Source organism: Eriocheir sinensis, chromosome 2 (assembly GCF_024679095.1).
Source record: "Eriocheir sinensis breed Jianghai 21 chromosome 2, ASM2467909v1, whole genome shotgun sequence".
NCBI lineage: Eukaryota > Metazoa > Arthropoda > Malacostraca > Decapoda > Varunidae > Eriocheir > Eriocheir sinensis.
The window spans coordinates 29,519,139-29,536,121 of record NC_066510.1 but is presented as its reverse complement, the minus strand read 5'-3'; the positions used below and the strand labels follow the sequence as shown (position 1 = coordinate 29,536,121).

The 16,983-nt window shown below is 40.8% G+C and overlaps 1 protein-coding gene and 1 long non-coding RNA gene across 2 annotated transcripts in view; one reads left to right on the top strand and one right to left on the bottom strand.

Annotated features, from left to right (window-relative positions):
* LOC127002353 (uncharacterized) overlaps window positions 1-16,983 on the bottom strand; it is a 142,245-nt gene that overhangs the window by 81,517 nt on the left and 43,745 nt on the right. The window lies entirely within an intron of this gene.
* The window catches only part of LOC127002347 (PDF receptor-like), a 141,641-nt gene that overhangs the window by 89,937 nt on the left and 34,721 nt on the right, over window positions 1-16,983 (top strand). Inside the window, exon 2 of the mRNA XM_050868217.1 lies at window positions 5,180-5,344. Coding sequence (XP_050724174.1) covers window positions 5,281-5,344 — 64 coding nt within the window. The 5' untranslated portion in view covers window positions 5,180-5,280. The remainder of the gene's footprint in view (window positions 1-5,179; window positions 5,345-16,983) is intronic.

Below are 16,983 nucleotides of genomic sequence, written 5' to 3'. Positions count from 1 at the left end.
ATTCTGAGTGTGTGTGTGTGTGTGTGTGTGTGTGTGTGTGTGTGTGTGTGTGTGTGTGTGTGTGTGTGTGTGTGTGTGAAAAGGAAAATCCGGTGAATATATGACGAAATCCAGGAATATACATATATGTAGAAACAAAATTTCATGTATGTAAATAAAAACGCAAGAAATGTTTAAAAACTGAATAAATAAAGACTATATTAACTCATTACGGAAAGCATAAAAGCAAAAAATCTACTGAGAATGTAAATGAGAGTAAATTAGGGACGTTAAATTAGACCAATGACGAGAATAGTGAACATTTAATTAGTCGACTCATTTACTTATTCACTCTCTTTTGTATGATCAACGACCAATGAATTAAGGGGAATAAGTACCCCACGCGATAAAGGATGAAACTTTATTTTTTACAGTAAAGGAAGCAGTTCTAGGGCAAAAAAAAGGAAACAATATTGAAAAAAAGCCCGCTACTCACTGCTCCACCAAAAGTCAAGAGGAGCGGCCGAAAGAACAACAAAACTACAAAACTACAAAACTACAAAAGAAATAATTACTCATCCTCACAAAAACATGGCGTCGAAATTATGAGACGCAACTGTGAACTTTTGCTTATATTTCACACAACGCAGTGTAAAGAAAAAATATAAAAAAGACGTGAAATATAAAAAAAAAATGATGAAATACGAGATCAGCACAAAAAAACATGAGAAACTTTAAAGAAAAGAGGAATAAAAACGAGAAAAAGCGAAAAAGATTTGAAAAATATTCCCAACACGTGGCGTCAAAATAATGCGACGCAGCTGTCTTTTTTTTAATATTTCCACAACGCAGTACAAAGGAAAAGAGAAAAATAGATGAAATAAAAAAACTAACAGGTAAAATGCGAGACCAACAGGTATGAAAAACAAGAGAGAAAAATATAAAGAAACGAAAAAGGAAGATTAAAAAAAAGAAGAAAAAAAAGAGATGGACAGGAGGCGAAATATTAAAACTAAGTGACAAAACGCGAGACCAAAACTTACGAAAAAAAAAAGACGTAAAGAAAGTCCTCCTGTCAAAAGCACTACAATGGCGGAAACACACACACCACGACGTTCCTATATTTCTCTCTCACTCGTTCTATCTCTTTATCTAGTGCCGTATCTATCTTCATCTTTATCTCCATCTATTTCAATCTCCACCTATGAAGAGGGAGGCGGGAGGAGATAAACAGCGAGGGAAGGGGAAGTGAAAGGTTGGAAACAATCTCTCTCTCTCTCTCTCTCTCTCTCTCTCTCTCTCTCAACTTGACCTTATTTCTTTATTTCTGTTGATTTCTCGGTCAACTTATTTCTTCTTTCGCCCCGAATCCTCAGACCCATTTCAAGGCCACAACGCCCTCACAGCCCCGCTAACCCTCCCATTCACTAGTCATCGTCATCCCCTTCGTCATGGCAGTCCGTCCCCTTGACCCTAATACGTAGGTAGTTAGCGAGCAAACACGGAGTCTGTCGTCGCGGATTAGCGCAAATGTTTCATAAGATAAGGAAATTATAAATGTTAGCTTTGATGCTTTCAGTCCCATGTTACTTAAGTATTTAATGTTTTCTTGGTATATTCTATTGCACACATGTAGAGATAGATAGATAGAGTGATATAGATAAATAGAAAGAGAGGATGAAAAATAGATGGAGAGATAGAAAGACAGACAGATAGGAAAAGATACACAGATGTAGACAAAAGAGCAGACAAAGATACACACGGATAGAAATAGAGATAGCGAAAAAAGCTGCATAAATAGGTAGATAGATAGAAACAATAAAAAACTAAGTATACAGTATATAAAACTTGCAAGAGAAAAAAACAAATATGTCAACCAACTCAACCGTCACTCAAACATCGTTACAGGAGGAGAAAAAACCACGCATGGAAAAAATGGGAGAAAAAAATCAACCTTCCTTTCGCCAGTCCGCAGCATTATCCCGCGTCTGTCGTTCCTCCCTGACCTCGTACCAATCAAGGCATACGTGTCTAAGCCGCTACGACGCTCACGTGGAAGGATGAGACCCGCGGATTACTGCTGACGACCCCCTACCGACAAGTGACTCCGCGAAATGTGCGTGAAGGAGACTGAGTGATTGCGTGAGTGTGTGTACCGTCCTCTAGAGTTAAGGGGGTAACGGGGTAAATGTGCTATGCCTGTACGGGAGGAACGGTTGAGTAGAGAGGAGCGTCAGTGTGAAGGGGACAGCCACGCAGGCATTTGGGGAGCGTGGATGAAAGCAAGGTAAGTTTGTGATGGAGTGAAGGAGTAAAAAGCGACCGTGAAGTGATGGGGTAGAATATACAAGTGCGTTTAATAGAGGAATGGTATCAAGTCGAACCGTGGGCGTCCATTACGAAGTGGAAGATGAGTTGAAGAAATCTGTCTAAAAGGTAAAGTTAGGGGTGTACGTAAGGTGAAGTTGCGCGTTGTCTTAGTACTCATATCCGTCAAATAGCAATTGAAACCATGACGTGAAGCATAAAAGTTTGAAGAGACATGAAGTGAAGTTACAGGGTCAAAGGACTGTTGGATCGCAGTTCACTCTTCCCAGTTTGTGACTTTGGCAGCGTGAGCAACGTTGCATATATCAGTGACAGGGAAGGAAATGGAACGCTTTGAGGAGTGCAATTTGAGAACCGTCATGCAAAGAGAAAATGGAGAAGAAAATTAGGGGACACTAAAGTCTTTCCCCACTAATGACTTTGGCAATGAGGGAAGGAGGACGTAAGCGATAATGAAGGGGAGTGGCAGACTTAAGAGCGATTGTGAGAGGGGAGAGTGTTACCTAGGGAGACAGAGGAGGTGACAGAGATAAAGAACAGTCATGCATTTCCAAGAGAACAACTTAGGCAGGGCGGGCGCGGGTACACAAACAAATAGAGGAGGAATGAAGCTTGAGAGAAAAGAAGATTTACACACTGGGAGAGAAAATATAGACGTCCCAGTTAAGCTCAGGGATAAAAATAAAATAAAAATCACAGAAAAAGGATAGAAAATTTACAGATTATGAGAGAAAATACAGACGTCACGGTTAAGCTCAGGGATAAAAATAAAATAAAAATCACAGAAAAAGGATAGAAAATTTACAGACTATGAGAGAAAATACAGACGTCACAGTTAGGCTCAGGGATAAAAATAAAAAATAAATCACAGAAAAATGATAGAAAATTTAATGTTTATGAGAGAAAATACAGACGTCACAGTTAAGTTTAGGGATTAAAAATAAAATCACTGCAGGGGAAATCACTATAAAAAAGTCGTCTGGAAATCCCGGTGAGTAGGCCTATCCGGCTATTCAAACACGAGAACAAGAGGTGGAAGATTAAACGATGAAATATGTACAGCAGCGAACAATGGGTGAGTGAAAGCCGATATGCGCATAAAAACAAATAAGTCTGCCGGACCTCGCTCGCCGTATTGTGCCCCGAGGACGGATTGCGAGCGTCTGTTAATAATATAAACGAAACAAATACCCGGAAACAGAAGCGAGAGTGAAAAGAGAAATAGATCACTTGAATGCCTGTGCAGATATACGACTGTGTGTGTGTAGGCAAGCGATGCGAGAAATATATGAAGAAGATAAACAAAAGCAAAATAAAACATGAATTCGAATATAAAAAGAAAAAAATCGAGGCAAATGTAGGAAAACAGGACACCGAATAGATGAAGAAAAAAATATGTATCGGGAATGAACGGCGAAAAAAAAATAGTGACATCGTCGGTAATAAAAACAAACAGTGAATGAAGTTTGAATTCAGAATAGGATAAAGTGTAGTGAATGTGGAGCAACAACAACAAAAACAAAAACAACAACACTAATAATAATAATAATAATAATAATAATAATAATAATAATAATAATAATAATAATAATAATAATAATAATAATAATAATAATAATAATAATAATAATAATAATAATAATAATAATAAAGTTAAGGAATGGTAACAAGTTGGACCACATTCCCAGCGAAACTAGTCGACAATAACAACAACAACAGCGACAATAACAAAAACAACAACAGCGACAATAACAAAAACAACAGCAGCAGCAATATTAATAACAAGTACAACAACAAAAAGAACAATAATAACAATAATAATGCTAATAATAATAATAACAATAACAATGACCGCAATAGGTGGGGGGGGCCAGATAAGCAGATTTCCCGGTGAGGCGGACGCGGTCTTGTGCGCAGCTGATTAGCGGCCCTCAAAGACACGACCGCCTGTGATGTGGCTGCCGTAATGGTGGGCCAGTGAGCCGGGGAGGGAGATTGTGCGTGTGTGAGAGTGTAAAAATCTGTGAGAGTGAGTGTGAGTGAATGTGTGTGTGTGAGTGAGAGAATGAGAGTGTGACAGTGCATATGAGTGAGATAGTGCGTGTGTGAGTGTGTAAGTCAATGTGTGTGCATGAGTGAGTGGATGCGTGTAAAAGTGAGCGTGTGACTGCGTGGTTGAGTGAGTGAGTGAGTGAGTGTGAGAAAAGAGGTAATTAAAAGTTTAGTAAGTGAGGCGGGATAAAAATAACATACATGAAGAAAATAAACAGAGAGGATAACTATAATAACATGTGGTGCCTCACAGGAGAAGGAGGAAGAAGAGGGAGAAGGAGATGGAGGAGAAAAACCCGAAACGGAGGAGAAGGAGAAAGAACAAAGCGAGAAGGGAGACAGGAAAGAAAAAAAAAGCTACAAAGAGAAAGAAAGGAAGAAAAGAAACAGGAAATGAAGAAGAAAAAAGGAGGAAGAAAGTCGAGGAGAAAAAAAAACGAAACGGGGAAGAAGGAGAAAGAATAAAGCGAAAAGGGAGACGAGAAAGAATGAAAAAAGCTACAAAGAGAAAGAAAGGAAGAAAAGAAACAGGAAGTGAAGGAGGAAAAATGAGGATAAAGAGAAGGAAGAGGAACCGGAAGAGAAGGCGAGTACGAAAAAAAGATGTGGAGGAGAAGGTGGAGGAGGAGGAAGTGGTGGCGGTGGTGGAGGCTAATGAACACGTGCGTTAATTAGAATACAGGTGTGACATGCCGCCAATAAAACAGGTGACAATCTTACCTGTGCTGAACCCCAATAAAACTTTAACAATGCGTATTTTTTTCCTTAACACAAATTCTAACACATCGATTAATCTCCTTTTTTTCTGTTTTTCTTCCAGGTTCAACTCCGGCATCGTATTACCTCTCTTTCTCTCTTTCTCTCTCTCTCTCTCTCTCTCTCTCTCTCTCTCCTCACACACACACGGCGCGAGGAGAGGACATGAGGGCGTGGGAGTTTACAAGCCTCGATCAGTGCGTCAGTTATTACCAGGACCAGATGCAAGGTAAGTTATATATATATATTCTCTCTCTCTCTCTCTCTCTCTCTCTCTCTCTCTCTCTCTCTCTCTCTCTCATCTTTAATTTTTCAGCATTCAATTTTTATCCTTCTGTGACCGTTCTAATTGCTTCACTATGGGACAGAACGAAGATAAACATTCATACTTTCCTTTACATAACATAAGAAAAGAAAAAGGTTGGGTACGTATCCTTTTAATATCTTTCACCATCCAATAATTTTTCATCATTCTATTTGTATCATTTTCTGAACGTTCTCATTCCTTCACTAACGGACAGAACGAAGATAAACATTCATACTTTCCTTAACATAACATAAGAAAAGAAGAATACAGTTCGGTACATACTCTTCTTGGCCTAAATGGGGCAACCTACAATTCATTGGGGATATTCGGTCCACGCCAGGGTACACAATAGAAAAGTTTCATATGTTAGGGTAGGGAAGCCGAGGCAGGGTGAGTTATTACATCGATAGAAAACGGAACGCAAGAGTATAGGCTAAAGGGAGATTTATGTTAGTCGAGGCTACAAAATAGTTAAAAGATAAAGGAGAATGGGATTGGATTTGTTATTATGACGGAGTGTAGGGAAAGAAAGTGGCAGGAAAAACAATGTACTGTAGACTGAAGGTAAGATTTAGAGAGATTTATGCTAGTCGATGCTACAGAAGAGTTAAGGACCATTTGTTTCGGTGGATGAAGGAGAATGGGACTGGACTTGTTGTTATAACGGAGTGTAGGGAAAGAAATTGATGGGAAATGCAATGTACTGTAGGCTGAAGGTAAGATTTAGAGAGATTTATGCTAGTCGATGCTACAAAAGAGTTAAGGACCATTTGTTTCGGTGGATGAAGGAGAATGGGATAGGACTTGTTCTTATAACGGAATGTAGGGAAAGAAAGTGATAGGAATGCAATGTAGTGTAGGGTGAAAGTCTGATTAAGGGAGATTTATGCTAGTCGATGCTATAAAAGATCGAGCGACCATTTGTTTAAGTGGAAAAAGGAGAATGGGGTAGTAAAAGGTCTTATAACGGAATGTAGGGAATGAGAGTGGTAGGAAACGAGTTGTAGGGTTGGCTAGAGGTCTGATTAAGGGAGATTTATGCTAGTCTAGGTTACAAAAGAGAGAACGACCATTTGTTCATGTAGATAAATGAAAATGGGGTAGGGAATGAAGCTGTCCAAGAGAGTACGGAGAGGAAAACACTGGAAAACGGAATAAGAGAGGAGATTGACAGTCAGACTAAGGAAGATTCATGTTAGTTTAAGCTACAAATGAGTGAGCTTCGATTTCTTAGAGGATATAAAGGAAGAGGAGTTATGGAATGAAACTAAATATGAAAGAAAACATCAGAAGAAAACAAGACATGAGTAGATTGGAGGTCAGACTAAGGAAGATTCATGTTGGTCTAATTTACAAAAGAGTGAGTTCCGATTTCTTTAAGGAGATATGGGAAGAGGAGATACTGAATGAAACTAAATATGAAAGAAAAACAGAAGAAAACGAGACATGAGTAGATTGAAGGTCAAGATTAATAAAGAAAATTCATGTTAGTCTAAGCTTCAATTTCTTAAAGTAGATAAGGAAGGATGAAGTAGATAATGCAAGTAGATGAAGTAATGTAGTAATGAAGTAGATAATTGAGCGGTCTCCTTTGTTGTTAAAAAAAAAAAAACTATAACAGAAAGAAAAACGAATGTAAACGGGACATGAGTAAATTGGAGGTCATACAAAGCTAAACAGTAGCAAATGTTTAGCAATAAAACAAAGAGGTATGACACGAAATAGGCTAATAAAGAAATATCCAGGTAAATGAGGACACTTCACCTGTAATGAGAAATAAATTACTCCGCCCCGCTACCCAAGGCAAGGCTTTTGAACTCCACTCCGCCCATTAAAAGGAATAAGCGACGCACGCATTAAACGAGGGACTTCACAGAATTACAAGCGGACTCCTCTTAAAGCCTTGGAACATTAAGAGCACATTCATAATTTGTAAAGAGGCGTTTTATGTTTTACGTCGCAAGAAAGATGTTAAAATATATATACTAATGAACAATGAAAATATAACTCTTGCTAACTGACACACTATCTTATCTATCCGTATCTATCTATCTATCTATCTATCTGTCTGTCTGTCTATCTATTTATCTACCTGTGACTGATCATTTCCAACAATTATCTTCTCACATGATATATTTGCAGAAGCAGCATTTTTTCGTCTTTCAGTTGGTCTCTCTCTCTCTCTCTCTCTCTCTCTCTCACACACACACACACACACACACCTATACATACGAGGGGACACAGCTATGAAAATCCCTCACCCTGCCACGTAAGCTTACTCCCCACGTAGCTCACCTTCCCTAAGCCTCCCCAGGTGTAACGAGCGCCCTGGGGGGATCGTGACAGATAAATCACAGGGAAAAGAGATAAAAAAGGATTCGATTCCATATCACGAGGGTCGAACAAAATTGAATTCCTACAACTCAACTCAAGGTAACATGACGCGATGCTGCGAGAGAGAGAGAGAGAGAGAGAGAGAGAGAGAGAGAGAGAGAGAGAGAGAGAGAGAGAGAGAGAGAGAGAGAGAGAGAGAGAGAGAGAGAGAGAGAGAGAGAGAGAGAGAGAGAGAGAGAGAGAGAGAGAGAGAGAGAGAGAGAGAGAGAGAGAGAGAGAGAGAGAGAGAGAGAGAGAGAGAGAGAGAGAAGGTCAGGTACAATGAGACTGAGGAAAAAAATAAAATGAGGAAAATATAAAAGCGACTCCCACACATACAGGCCTCTACACCGGAATCCATTTATCGACCAAAACCTGGAGGGAGAGAAGAGGAAGAGGAGGAGGACAAGGAGGAGGAGGAGGAGGAGGCTAAGGCAGAGAAGTAAGAGGAAGAAAAAGAGAAGGGAGAGAGACGAGGAGGAGGAAAAGGGAAATAAGTTGCAAGAGGAAGGAAAAGGAGGAGAGAGAGAAGTAAGAGATTGGAGGAGGAGGGAGAGAAGTAAGAGGATGGAGGAGAAGGGAGAGAAATAAAAGGAAGAAAAGGAGGAAGAGGAGGAAGAGGTGGAGAGAAAGCAACGCGGCTGTTCCTCTTCCCCCAAGATATAAAAAAACATCAAAATATTCTCATCTACTTCTTCCCGTAGCAGTTATATTTCCCTCTTTACCTTAGGAACCAGACAAAGTAAATCTCCATCCCAGAACATGAAACAATCTGAAAACTAACCATAACCTATACCATTAACAGCTCGGGACGTTTATCCTCACATGTTTGCTCGTTTTCTATTCAGTGTTGTTGTTCGCTCGGTGGTCAACATCTCCGGGGTGACTTGTCAATAGAATACTTAAGCCGAGGTACGGAATATACGATGACATCAGAGGTTCAACAGCCAAGCCTCTGGTGCCTCGACGTACATGTAGGTCACTGATGCCTATGAGCCCGTACACATGAGCAGCGATAAACGGATGTGACATTTATGAGGAACCACAGCTTATGCCAGTGGTGTCGCAAGGCCTATACGAGCAAGCGTTACATCAAAGGACACTCTTAACTCGAGGACAGAAAACCGACCGTGATATCTCAGTCCTGACGTAGTGTTATCTGCCGCCATAGACTCAGAAAACTAATGTGACAGAAACGTGCATCTAGGCCACGCGCAGCTTTAGCATATGCCCCCAACTTTGGTACTTTTAACATTTACAGCTTACCATCCGGTGGCGCAGCGTGGATCCGGTTATGAATATGAGTTTATAGACCCATAAATAGAGAACCCGCCTTGACATCAGTGGTACCTATGCTAAGCCTCCGGTGTCCCAAGCCTCCCAGGTATCGACCCACACCGCACGGACAGGAGACACACTGTACCCGTGGGCTGTGAGGGTCCTGTCCGGGCTAAGGTCTAATGGATGTGCGCCGCAATGTCACTTCCAGGTAGAATTATTAACAGGCAGAGAGATGAAGTTATAACACAGAGACGTGGATTTATTGTGTTTAGAAATGGTCGGCTAACAAACACACACACACACACACACACACACACACACACTATACTAAGGAAAATATCGAGTAAAAGACGATGAAAAGATGGAAAAGTATGACAAGGAGAGAACAAGGAAATATGAAGACAATGGGAGTAGGAACTGTCCGTTTGATTATTATCTCTCTTAGTGTCACAAACATAACCCACAATATTTCGCAAGGATTCCATTTCAACCTTGATTCATTTTAGTCAGCCTTCCTTTCACGAACTTAACAACCTCTACATCCACCCAGCAATAAAGGAGGAGAAGGAGAAGAGAGAATGAGTCCGCGGATTATAATGAGAACGTTGCATTGGGCGTCCCAGAAATAGAGGCCCTTAGTAGCAGATTCTGTCTTACCTAAAACCAATACTTCCGCCTATCTGTCTCCTTCGTCATCTCCTCCTCCTCCTACTCCAAATACCACATCAGCTCTTCTTCCTCCTCCTCTTCCTACTTCTCCGTTCCCTTTCTCCTACATCACAGCAATTTATCTCTCCATTACATTCCTGCACGACAACCTGCACTCCTTAAGCCCCTCCCCCACTCCATCCCCTCCTCCATCTCTTTCATCAGTAACACCACCACCATTACCTCCATCACCTCCACCATCACCACCACCACCGCTATCAGTAACATTCACTTCTTTCTCTTAGTTTTCGTTTAAGTTCTCCTTCCTCCTCCTCCTCCTCCTCCTCCTCCTCCTCCTCCTCTTCATTCAGCCACTCATCATCCTCCTCCTATCCCTCCTTCTCCAACTGATCGAGAAAATGTGGCTGACTAAAGCACTAAATGAGGACAAGGAAGTAGAAGAGGAGGAGGAGGAGGAGGAGGAGGAGGAGGAGGAAGTTGAAGAGCGCAGACGTGTCACCCTTGCAGAAAGAGAGAAAGGAGGGAACGATCAAGGTCTGGAGAAAAAAAGAAGTGGATGATAAGAAAAAAGGACGAAAGAAAGAAAAAAAGATGGACTATTAAAAGTAAAATCGCGCATGGAAACCCGAAACCGATACCTTTGAGACATTAATGAGTAAAATCAGGAGGAGGAGGAGGAGGAGGAGGAGGAGGACAACGACGACGAAGAGATAGACGAAGAAAAGAATGATAAAAAACACTATAAAATATAAAAATCTAATTGAAGCGAAAGAGGTGGATGGATAAGAGGAGGAAAAGAGAAAAAATAAAATGCAGGAAATGAGCATCGGGAGGTGGGAAGGGAGGTAGGAATAGAGGAAGGGAAAGAGGGAGGAAGGAAGGAAAGAAGGAAGGAAGGACGGAGGAAAGGAAGAAAAGGAGGAGGAAAGGAAGAAGGAAGAAAACACACGATAAAGGTTAAAAAAAAGCATTCCTAAACAAACACAAACATACACAAAAATCCACACAAACACCCACACACACACACACACACACACACACACACACACACACATACACACATAAAAATCAACAGCTACACTAAATCAATGGCGTTCCTCCATTCCATCAGTGCACGGGTTGGGGTTGTCGAACATTGTGGCAGCGGCAGCAGTAAGCCTATATAAATCTTGCATAGGGCGCCGCAGCAGGGGAGGACTTAGGTAAAACACATGGCCGAATCAGCCCGTATCAACCCCCTCCGTCCAGCCCACTCCAGACCACCCGCCCCAGTTCCTAGCTAGACCACATGTAGGGAGGATTTTTTTTGCTTGTTTTGCTTCTATAGATTTTTGGGGGGCGTTTACCCTACGAGTTGACCTGTTTCCACCCCTCCGTTCTCTCTCTCTCTCTCTCTCTCTCTCTCTCTCTCTCTCTCTCTCTCTCTCTCTCTCTCTCTCTCTCACACAAACAAACACACACACACACACACACACACACACACACACACACACACACACACACACACACACACACACACACACACACACACACGGGAGTTCTACATGGATGCTTTGTCTCCATAACTCATTGTCTCTTTCCCCTCCCCACCCCTCCACCCCTTCATCTCTTTTGTCTCTTTTCACTCTCCCTCCCCCTCTTCTGATCTATCTTTCCCCCCCTTTTCCCTTCTCTCTCTCTCTCTCTCTACCTTTATCTCTATCATTATCTGTCAATCTACTTACCTATCTATCTATATTAATACAACTTTAGAAATTCTCAGTGATTAATTATGTTGTTAATGAGGAGCTAAATTATTAGGGATTATCATTAGTGAGACCCCTATATTGGTAGTGAGTTGTACAATATAGTGAAATGTGGCACAATCAAACCGCAGAGTTTCACAGAGGTGTCTCCCCCTAGCTATCTATTAACCTATCTTTCACTGTTAATACAATGTGGTGCAACGTGCTCAACATACCACTTATCTATCACACAAACCATTACAAATTCCACCTACCAAACCTCTGCCTTACAAGAGCCGTCTGCAGCAATCCTCCCTCCTGTCACCCCGCCAAGCTGAGCCAAGACCGAGGCAACGCTTTTCTACGGACATGTCAAACAAATATTTCCGCTCCGCGTTTAATTGGAGCTCCGTTTGTTAAGAGTTATTTTATTGTTGTGGAAAACTGAAACGGCAGTGACTAAAAATCGACTCCCTAATAAAAGTAATAACAATAACAATAACGGAGGCAGTGCACACAACGCGACAGAGAAGAGTAATTCAAACACGCGCAGAAAATTGACGCTGCAAATACAATGGACACCGGAAAGGAACGTCTACAGAATATCAATCAACAACCGAAAAAAATATCTGTAGGCTTTCAACGGGCACCAAAAATAAATAGCTACAAAAATTCAATGGACGCCAGAAAAAAATATCTATCAAAATTCAGTGGACAAAAAAAAGTATACAAAAATTCCACAGTATTGCCTGAAACCGCTACAAGTCTGTTTAACACCTACAGCAAAGTTCGAGACCGGAGAAAAAAATAATTATAAAACTGAGAACGAAAGAAATAAGTTGTTATCTTTCGTCTAGTTTTCATTAGTATCCATTCCACGCTCACTCTCGTCCGACTCAAAACACACCAGTCAAAACAAACCTTAAGAGAGAAAACTAAACAGAGAATGCTCGACTGTTTCTCTCATACTCCAATTCATTTTTTTTTTCAGCAACTTTTCATATCCTTTTTTTGCTCTGGAACCTTCGCATCAAACATTCAGTACCCAAACAAGGTCCCGGCATGCATTTTTGTCCCTCCAACACAACATTTCAGAAGTAGTTTCCCTCTTTTTTTTTACATTTTTTTTAGCCCTCAAACGTTCCCCACCCGCGCCTGCCTCCACCCAAGAAAAATCCCTTCATACTTCCTTTCCTTTCTGTAAATACCTCACGGACTCTCCATTATTCCCTTCTTTCTTTTGTATTTGTTTATTTATTCCTTCTTTTCTTCCTTTTCAACTGTTTTAATATATTTTTTCCTTTACTTCTTACTCTCCTGTCTTTCTTTTACTTTCCTTTTCTCCTTCTCTTTCTTTCATTCACTTTTATTTTTTTCACTCATTCATTCACTCATTTTGTATTTCTGAGCTTCCACATTTTCCATTTTTATACATTTGCTAATCTATTCCTTCTTTTCTTCCTTTCTAACTGTTTTAATATATTTCTCCTTTCCTTATTCCTCTTTTCTTTCTTTCCTTTTCATCTTTTTTTCTATTTTTCTTTCAATAATTAATTTTGTATTTCTATTTATTGTTATTCCTTCCCTTCTAAAAATCCAAATTCATGTCTTTAATTCCCTCTCCCTTTTCTTCATTCCATCCTTCCTTTCTTCCTAAAACATTAACCCAAACATTCCTAAAAAATATATATCTCTACGCCTCTCAATACATCTTCTGAAACCCTTTCAGACACAGCTCTTCCCTTCCTTTCCTCTCTTCCTTCCTTCCTTCCTCAGCCCTTTATACAGACGTCTCCCTCCATGTCTTGTTTACTATCTCCCTTCCTCCCTCCACCCCTCTCCCTCTCCCACACAAGCTGTCATCTCCATGCACTTGTCATATTTGCCTTTCCTGGGTGAGGCGTTTTTTCCTCAATACAACGGTTTCCGCGTCCCCAAAGCGGTTTTACCTCCTAATCGACTTTATACGGTTTTTAACTTGTTTCCTCGTCTCCTTCTTTTTGTCTAGAGCAGCCTACGCAGGGAAGAAGGAGGAAGAGGAGGAGGAGGAGGAAAAGGTGGTAACAGAGAAGGAGGACAAGACGGGGGAGAAAAAAGGGAACGCGAAGAATGAGAAAGAGAAAGAACAGTAAGAAATAGATTAGGAAGAAGACAATTACAGACTGGCAAGAAATAAAGAGACTCGCACCCCATCCAGACCGACTCCCATTAAACCTAGAAACAAGCGGACTTAATCTGGCAGCAAACAAGATGGGCGAGAGAGAGAGAGAGAGAGAGAGAGAGAGAGAGAGAGAGAGAGAGAGAGAGAGAGAGAGAGAGAGAGAGAGAGAGAGAGAGAGAGAGAGAGAGAGAGAGAGAGAGAGAGAGAGAGACTGTTGTGCGTTTCTGATATTTTTTTTGTTTGTTTGTTTTCCTGTGTAAATCTTTATATATATACTACCTCTCTCTCTCTCTCTCTCTCGACACACCCACACCCACCCATACCCACCCACCCACCCACCCACCCACACATATTTAATATAACCTATTCTCCCTCACTGCCCATCCGTCCCCTTCCCCTTCTTTCCTTCCTCGTCTCCTTCATTTCCTCATTCTTCCTTCCCCTCCCCTCCCCTCTTCTTTTGTTCTTCTCTTCGGTGTGTGTGTGTGTGTGTGTGTGTGTGTGTGTGTGTGTGTGTGTGTGTGTGTGTGTGTGTGTGTGTGTGTGTGTGTGTGTATGCGTGCGTGCGTGCGTGCGTGCGTGTGTGTGTGTGTGTGTGTGTGTGTGTGTGTGTGGATGCTGACTTGCTGAATAGCGTGATTATGAGAAGATAGAAGAGGAGAAGGAGGACGATGGGAAGAAAGAGGATTACGAGGAGGAGGACGTGGAGGAGGAGGGGGAAGGAGGAGGAGGAGGAGGAGGCAAGATGAAAGCAGGTGGACTATAAAAGAAACAATGGGAAGAGTAGAATCAGGAGATGGAGAAGGACGGTACGAAAACTCCGAGATCTAGAGGAGAGAAAAAGAAAGGACGGAAAATAAAAACAAGAGGCGGATGGGAGGAAAGGAGGAAGAAAGGTAGATCGAAAAAGAGACTAAATTGTGGGTTCGGACGAAAGGGAGAAGTGGAAAAAAAAGTGGTTGGTGAATCATAAGGTTTTGTTGGTAAGAGAACCGGGTAGGACACGAAGTAATGGGTTTAAACTGGATAAATTCAGATTCAACAGGGACATAGGCAAAAATTGGTTTACTAACAGGGTGGTGGATGAGTGGAATAGGCTTAGCAGTCATGTGGTGAGTGCCAATACAATTGTCACATTCAAAAATAGATTAGATAAATTCATGGACAGCGATATTAGGTGGGGTTAGATACACGGGAGCTACAAGGGAGCTTAGGTTCAAGGGAGCTGCCTTGTACAGCCTACCGGCCTCTTGCAGACTCCTATGTTCTTATGTTCTTAATTGCAATCAAGACGAGAGAGAGAGAGAGAGAGAGAGAGAGAGAGAGAGAGAGAGAGAGAGAGAGAGAGAGAGAGAGAGAGAGAGAGAGTTTTCCCTTTACTTACCACAAAGCATTAGTTTCTCCCCCTTTAATCGTTTACTGGATAACCTTTGAGGCAATAAAAGAAGGATTATAAAAAAAGAGACCATTCCCCTTTCCGCTCTCTCTCTCTCTCTCTCTCTCTCTCTCTCTCTCTCTCTCTCTCACTCTCTCCCTCCCTCCTTTATGCTACTCAAGATTAATTGGATACCTGGAATGGCTGCAGGGGAAGGAGCGCGTATGTTGGGAGGGAGGGACGAAAGATGGGAGGGGGGACAGGGGGGGAGGCCGAGGTTGTGGAATAATGTAAGTAAAAGGGATTTAGTAAGCATGAAGGTGGGTATTAATGGAACGACGTGTTTGGGGAGTAAATATTGGGAGGTAATGAAAATGAAAATAATATTGATGGTAATGGTGATGGTGGTAATAATAATAATAATAATAATAATAATAATAATAATAATAATAATAATAATAATAATAATAATAATAACATGAAGAAGGAGAAAAGAAAAGAAAACTAAAAAGACGAAGAAGAAAAAGAGGAAAAGAAGAAAAGAAGAAGAAAACGAAGAAGAAGAAGAAGAAGAAGAAGAAGAAGAAAATGAAGAAGAAAAAGAGAAGGAGAAAATGAAAAAAAACGAAGAAAACCAAGAAGAAAACAAAAAGAATGAAGGTGAAGGAAAAAAGAAAGAGGAGAAAAAGAAAAAGAAGAAAAAGATAAGGAAGAAAACAAGAACAAGAACAAAAACGAGAAGAAAAAGATGTAACCAAGTTTTAGTAATAATACTCACAGAGGGAACAAAGGGACAATATTCCTCAAATTCAAAACTAAATAAAACAATCAAATAAATCATAAATCCCCCAAAAAATATATATAAATGAATGAATCCAGAGAACTAATCATAAACAGAGAAACGAACTTATATAAAACTACATATATAAACTACATAAACTAAATAAAAAATACGAATAAATGAAAAATGTTGGGGTCTGGCCGTGGAGTGCAGAGGTAAAAAACTGAATTATTATCTACAGCAATCATTTTACGTCCAATTTCTGTTATAATGGCATCACAAGAGTCCAGAGTTTTACAATCACAACGCTGGAAAAAAAGGCCACGATCAAAGGCCGCCGTTTGACCCCTACTCTCTCTCTCTCTCTCTCGAGCAAAGAATTTCATTATTTATATCTCTCTCTCTCTCTCTCTCCAAGGGGGCAGTGAGAATCTTGGGTACAATTCATGTGTGCGTGTGTGTGTGTGTGTGTGTGTGTGTGTGTGTGTGTGTGTAATTGAAAGAGATAAAGAAACACACAGACTGAGACAAAAACAGGAAACATAAATGAGTCAGATTGAAAACAGACCTAAAGATACGAATGACAACGACAATGCAAAATACTAAATAATAAATAAATAAACACACACGCACACACAAACAGACAAACAAAGAAAAGAATAGAATACACCGAAAGACGGTCAGACGGAAAGGTAAGGAGTTCGTGCTTAAACAAATGGGTACGAGAGAGAGAGAGAGAGAGAGAGAGAGAGAGAGAGAGAGAGAGAGAGAGAGAGAGAGAGAGAGAGAGAGAGAGAGAGAGAGAGAGAGAGAGAGAGAGAGAGAGAGAGAGAGAGAGAGAGAGAGAGAGAGAGAGAGAGAGAGAGAGAGAGAGAGAGAGAGAGAGAGATCGTCAGATTACTCTCTCCGGAGGCTGACTAAGGAGATACGCACAAAGTATTTCATTACATTCATCACAAAGACAAGCATTTGAGATTTTTAGACACACACACACACACACACACACACACACACACACACACACACACCACCCTTCCCCACTTCCCCCATTACTCACCACATGAAACTCATTGTATGGTATTTTTGTGTATTTTCAGCCTTATGGCTGCCTACAAATTAATAAACCATTTATTATTATTATACATATTACATACACACACACACACACACACACACACACACACACACACACACACA